Genomic DNA, 6,493 nt, shown 5'->3' with positions numbered 1-6,493 from the left:
GTTCATATTAATAAATGAATGTAGTTGAACATTTAAGACAAAGCTGTAACAAAATAAAGTCTGGAATTTAAAATTTTTAAGGAAAATTATGGGATTTGGGATTATGGTAATTCTGTCCCCTTTTAGCTTTAAATTTATAGTTCATTAATTTAAATATTATTAAAAAAACATGTAAATATGATTCATTATATCAAAAACAATGTATAGTTTATTTGAAATTGACATAAAAGAAGACTTTGAATATATATTAAATTGTCAATTTAAAGATCTGGTTATTCTCATGGACATGAAAAATGTGCTTTGTTTTACCAAAGAAATCAAGAAAGAGAATAATAATAATAATTTGATTATTTTTTTTTAATTTTTCATAAGATCGTTTGATGATAACGATATTGGGAGAAGACGAATCTTAAGGCAGGGGAAGGCGAAAAAGGAGGATTCAATTCAAAGGTTCTTCTTTTTCTTCTTGTTCTCTCTCATTAATTGCATTGTGAAATTTCAGATTAGGAAGAACAAGGGATTGATTACTGTTTGAGGGTTACTGTCACTTGGGGATTGATTCTTAAGGGCGCCCCAGTTTCCGTGTTTCGGAGCTTCCGCGGCCGAGACAGGACTACTGAGGCCTCCTTTGATTTGATGATCCACTTTCAACAACATTCATGGTTTCCAGAGAGATGACAAGGTAAATCGTTTATGATTTCTGGGGTTTCGGCTTTATCGTTCGGTGCCCCTTTTCCATGAATTTTGCCCCTTGATTGATTTGTTGGAGACTGGCTGCTTACAAAGGAAGAAACTTAATTTGATTGTTCATCTGGGTTGAATCTTAATTTGGGGAATGAATCTTTTGTTAACAACACTGAGACTTGTTCCCCTACCACCTGTTCGACATTATGCCCATGTGGATCTTTGATTACTCGCCCCCATTTCTCAATCTCTGTTTTGTACTTGATTAACTTTTGTAGTGATTCAGTTTTGATTGATTTCAATGATCTGGAGATTGTGATTCTAGTTTTGATTGATTGCAATCTCACCAAATTCATCATCACCCTACTTTAAAACATCCAAGCAAACAACTTCTGCTAGCAAAATGTCTTCTTCTTCTCCACCACCAACCCCTTCTTCAATCTCTCCTGTTGAATCACCACCACCACCACCATCTTCGACAGTTCCAACTTCTCCACCTCCAACATCATCAGATCCACCTACAACTTCACCACCTCCTCCAATTCCCTCATCCCCGCCACCCTCTAGTTCATCGCCTCCCCCGCCTGTATCAAGTCCACCGCCAAGAGAATCTCCACCACCACCACCACCAACATTGCCAAATTCTCCTCCTCCATCAACTCCCACACCACCAGCATTTTCTCCTCCACCACCACCACCACTACCAGTGAAAAACTCTCCTCCTCCATCAAACCCCTCACCACCACCACCAGCAAGTTCTCCACCACCACCATTGCAAAACTCTCCTCCTCCATCAAATCCCTCACCACCAACACGTTCTCCACCACCTACATCAGAACTTTCTCCACCACCTCCATTGGCACTTTCACCGCCACCTCCATTGGCACTTTCACCGCCACCTCTATCACCAGAGACTCCAAGTAATGATCCCTCACCTCCTCCCCCGTCTCCACTTGAATTTTCACCTCCCCCATTAACACCAAATCCACTGGAACCATCTTCTCCGCCTTCACCTCCCACTACTACACCCCCATCTCCTGTATCTACTCCTCCAACTTCCCTCCCATTTCCACCTCCTCCTCAAGTTCTTTCCCCGCCTTTTGGTAGCCCAGCGGGCAATAAATCAGGTGATGCTAATTCAAGCAGCAATGCTGGCCTTGGTACTGGTGGTATAGTGGCTATTAGTGTGGTTCTGGGTTTTTTTCTGATTGGAATAGCTGCCTTTTGCATTACTAAGAGAAAGAGAAAGAGAAAGAGAAAGAATCCCCATTATAATGAAGGCTATATCATGCCAACTTCTTTGGGTTCCTCTCCTGAATCAGGTATTCCCCTATTAGAAATATAATGTTCTCTCAAAAATAAATGTTACCATCAGTGTTCATTTTCTAGCTCCTCTATCTAGGTATTAGCATTTCATGGCAATTCATTGTGAAACAATAAATTAAACAGTTATTGGTTGTATCTTATGAAGATTTAGGCGGTATTCGATAACACAACTTATCATTTAATCTAAATGACTAAGTACTTCACTTCATTTGATAAATGTTATTTAAAATCACTTAATATTTAAGTTCAGCTCAAATTAAGCTAAAGGATGTGTGGTTTTTAATTTAGTAAAAAATCTATGATCGACTTAACTCGATAATTTAGTAGGAGTGTCCTCGATAATTGTGATATTTTTTTCATTTGGTTTATTCAACATTATTTTTCAGAAACTTATTCATTCTTTACATAAAATTCAGTATTCAATTTTGGGTACTTAGTTTTAGTTAATTGATGATCCTTGTTCTAGTTCTTAATGTTGTAGCAATTTTTTGATGTTTGAATTAAAGAAAGGATTTCTCATTTGTTCAGATTCAGCTCTGTTAAAGAAACAAAATATGTCATCCCATGCTAGAAGTGGTTCTAATAGTGGATTAGGAAACTCAAGGACATGGTTCAGCTATGAAGAATTGGCACGTGCTACAGAAGGGTTTACTCAAGTGAATCTCTTAGGAGAAGGTGGGTTTGGCTCTGTGTATAAAGGTTATTTACCAGATGGAAGAGAAATAGCGGTAAAGCAGCTAAAGATAGGTGGTGGACAGGGAGAACGAGAATTTAAAGCCGAGGTTGATATTATTAGTCGGATACACCATAGGCATTTGGTATCTCTGGTAGGCTATTGTATATCTGATGAAAGAATGCTGCTTGTCTATGAATTTGTCCCTAATAATACCCTCTACTTCCATCTTCATGGTAAATTTCTGATAGTTAAATGGAATTATTAAATTTCGGTCCACCCTCAGGTTACTGAGACTGTTATTATTGCTTTCTTTTCGTAGGCCAAGGTAGTTCGGTGTTGGACTGGGCAACACGCATGAAAATTGCTGTTGGTGCTGCTAAAGGAATTGCTTATCTCCATGAAGACTGTAATTTTCTTATCATTTTTAATTGATATCATATTTACCATTTTACACTAATTTATATTAATTTTGTTTCATTAACTCGCCTTCTCAATTGTGTAAATAATCTTTGTCTGTTTTTGATTCATTGATAGGTCATCCTCGGGTTATTCACAGGGACATTAAGACTTCAAATATTCTTCTAGATTACAATTTTGAAGCCCGGGTAGGTTATGAAATATGTGTAATCCCCTGCAGAGTTTTTTTCTTGTTATTAAATACAACTGTCTTAATTTTCTGGTTTTCTTAATCTAACAGGTTTCTGATTTCGGGCTTGCTAAATTAACATTGGATTCTTCTACACATGTTACCACTCGTGTTGTTGGGACATTTGGGTACGTGATTCACATCTCCATAGAGATGGCCCATCTTAATCTTGAGATATTATTGCTGGAAAAGTCACAATCTTGCTTAATTTCAGGTACATGGCTCCTGAATATGCATCTAGTGGTCGGTTGACAGACAAGTCGGATGTATACTCGTTTGGAGTTGTCCTTCTTGAGCTGATTACAGGTCGCAAGCCTGTCGACACATCTCAACCTTTGGGAGATGAGAGTCTTGTTGAATGGGTAAGTTTTTTAGAATTTTTAGGCCTAAGTGCCTTATAATGTGAGGCAGATATTTAATTGCGAAATCACTTGACTTCTTTTGAAAACACAATCTTTTCCGATTTTTCATCTGAATCCGTGTGAGATTCCGTTTGAGGGTTAAAAATATATCTGCAATCTGTACAAACTTCATGGAAATTACCCCTTAGGGTAGATTAAGTGATAAGAGTCTTGTACTAAGAGCTGAGTTTCAATCCCCACTGAAATCACTTTGATAGAAGTGGGATGTCATGGTGAGAATCGTGAGAAAATGTGCTAGTCTCCTAATGGAAAACAAACCTGGTCTTAAAAAAAGTAATTGAGCCAAGCAAATGTATCTGGATATAGATATAAAAAGGTATATATTTTTATTAGATAGTTATCATGATATTGCATAATGATAAATCTTTCCTTTCAGGCGCGTCCTTTCCTTGGCCATGCTCTTGAAACACAAGAATTTGATGGGTTGGTTGATCCCAAGCTCGGAAATAACTATGTCGCCAGTGAGATGTTGCGTATGGTTGAGGCAGCTGCATCTTGCATTCGACATCTAGCTGTAAAAAGACCATTGATGGGACAGGTAATAAACTAACTCCACCACCTTCAACAGTCGCAAAAACAAACTGCTTTCAAGTTTATTCCTAAAAATACCCATATTTTGTCCCAGATTGTTAGAGCTCTTGATAGTTTGGTCTCACCTGATCTAAATAACGGAATGGGGTTGGGTCAAAGTGAAATATACAATTCAGCTGAACAATCTGAACAGATTAGAGTATTCAGGAAAATGGCATTTGGGAACCAGAACTATAACACCAACGATTTTTTAAGTAGCAGTAACTGGGATAGCTCAGGCGAAGCCATGCCAAATAACCCGTAATGGGTGATAGCCAGAAAATCCAATTTTCTTCTTGTAAATGAAAAATATGCCCCGAGAAGAAGAAAGCGTCGACAGATGTAGAGAATGAGAGAAATGGAACTGCAGTTCCTTGATTGATTGTAAGTATACTGATTCATTGCAGCACCATAGTATATTGTTCAATGGCAGCAAATTTTGGGTTCTGTTTGTAAAGATTACCTGTCTTTAATTGACATAAAAAAAATATACTTTTAATATTTGTCCCTTTGAGAATACATGTGTCTTCTTTTGGTTAAAATGCGAATTCTTGATTCTGGTTTGGTGAATAAGCTGCATCTTATTTGTCATACCAAACCAGTACTCAACTGAGTTTAGTTTCTGTTTTTTTGTTAGGATTACTTGTGATTAGATATGAAATTATTTAAAATGAAAAATAGAATGTTTTACATAATGCAACAGTAAATTTTTATGAATATTTTTTGTAATTTTTGTTGAAAGTGGTAAAAATGTATTTTCCATTTATTATTGTAGTTGAAGTGATAAATTCTTTAATTCGAATTCGATTCTCACTTAAAAACAAATTACATTCGCTTTTAAGTAATGGATTATTGATGGTTAGGGCCCTACTTAGGGGTATGGGTAATCCTAGATGAGTTGGTTTTCGGCTATACAAAGTCATTTATACTTGGTTGAACAATTGTTTGGATATCCGATTAGATATTTTTTTAAAAATTGTTAATAATATTAATTAATATAAAATAACGATAGAAAACGAAAATTTGGTGTCATGAATGATGTCGGGAATGATATGTCATTAACAACACCGTTCATATCTATCATTATTCATTAATATGTTAGGAGTTATACTCGATCAAGACGTTAGTTAGATCGACACTCGAATATGTCATTTTAGTCTCTTATTATTCAAAAATCAAATGTCACAAATTGGACTTGGAGGGTTTATATGAACATCATGTATAAGTTTAGGAGGCAAAACAAAATTTTGCCTACTAAGAGACTAAGACCACTTCCAGTCTCCACCTTCACTTGACCATGAATTTCCCAATTTTTATATTCTCCCTTGTCCCTTGTCGGTGCTATAATTATTAATTTTTTTTATTTTTTTATTTTGTTTTTTAGCTTTTCTCTCCTTTTGAATATTCCTAGGGCTTGTTTGATATTTCTTTTATATAAATATACTGTTATTCATTTTTGAAAATTTAATACAAAAAAGTGGATTAAATAAGTTATTCATGTTAGATTCTTAATGGGCATGTTTGAAATTGTAGTTAATGTTTTTTTAAAATACTAAATAAAAATGACTAATAGTATTTTGATAATCAAATTCACTAACTATTCATATAATTTGATGAAAACAATGATTGATAAAATGGTTTAATTGAATTGAATTTATATAATAGCTAATAATTAATATATTATTGAAAATGGGCCATTCCTCCAACTCATTGATTCTTAGTACAGTTTCCATGTGTTTTCCTACTTCATCAGATGAGAAGAATTCTAGGTCTAGTTTGATTCTAATAATGTTGGGAGTACTCTTATGATCAATTAAGAGTATCAAAAGTTGGGGAACTAAATTGTTTAAGCTATAAAGTGGTGGACAATATTAAGTTGGAATCAAACAATGCCTTAGATTGACCTTAAAAGGATGTGCTGACAATTTCTTCATATTTGTTTGGTAAAAGATTAGTCGGTCATTATCATATAGGAAAATAAGATGGTATTGGTGGTTGACTTTAAACTTATACTAATCTTCTTCTTCTTCAATGTTCTTTTTAAAAAAAATGTCAAGTTTTACATTTTAATGCATTCACTAAAATAGTCAACTTTTGTGTTTATCATTGTTTTAAGGAAATTTTAAACTTATAAAAAAATGAAAAAAAAAAATCAACTTTAAGCTTCTA

The 6,493-nt window shown here is 35.0% G+C and overlaps 1 protein-coding gene across 1 annotated transcript; it reads left to right on the top strand.

The window, feature by feature from the left end:
* The first annotated feature begins 390 nt into the window (after window positions 1–390).
* On the top strand, window positions 391–4,834 carry LOC124945561 (proline-rich receptor-like protein kinase PERK9). Its single transcript, XM_047486015.1, has 8 exons — window positions 391–2,006; window positions 2,539–2,919; window positions 3,006–3,092; window positions 3,221–3,291; window positions 3,384–3,460; window positions 3,547–3,694; window positions 4,131–4,292; window positions 4,380–4,834. The coding sequence occupies exons 1-8, from the start codon at window positions 1,088–1,090 to the stop codon at window positions 4,587–4,589; spliced, it is 2,055 nt and encodes a 684-aa protein (XP_047341971.1). The 5' UTR covers window positions 391–1,087; the 3' UTR covers window positions 4,590–4,834.
* Window positions 4,835–6,493: the final 1,659 nt, after the last annotated feature.

The sequence above is a fragment of the Impatiens glandulifera genome, chromosome 7, assembly GCF_907164915.1.
Source record: "Impatiens glandulifera chromosome 7, dImpGla2.1, whole genome shotgun sequence".
Taxonomy (NCBI): Eukaryota; Viridiplantae; Streptophyta; class Magnoliopsida; order Ericales; family Balsaminaceae; genus Impatiens; species Impatiens glandulifera.
Note: the sequence above shows the minus strand (reverse complement) of the source record. Positions and strands in the feature narration are given on the sequence as shown.

Excerpts from the sequence above, each read along its gene's own strand:
- LOC124945561 (XM_047486015.1), top strand. The coding sequence starts at position 1,088 with ATGTCTTCTTCTTCTCCACCACCAACCCCTTCTTCAATCTCTCCTGTT. Across the intron at positions 2,920-3,005 it reads CCTCTACTTCCATCTTCATG|GCCAAGGTAGTTCGGTGTTG; the intron begins GTAAATTTCTGA and ends TTCTTTTCGTAG. Across the intron at positions 3,292-3,383 it reads ATTACAATTTTGAAGCCCGG|GTTTCTGATTTCGGGCTTGC; the intron begins GTAGGTTATGAA and ends TTAATCTAACAG.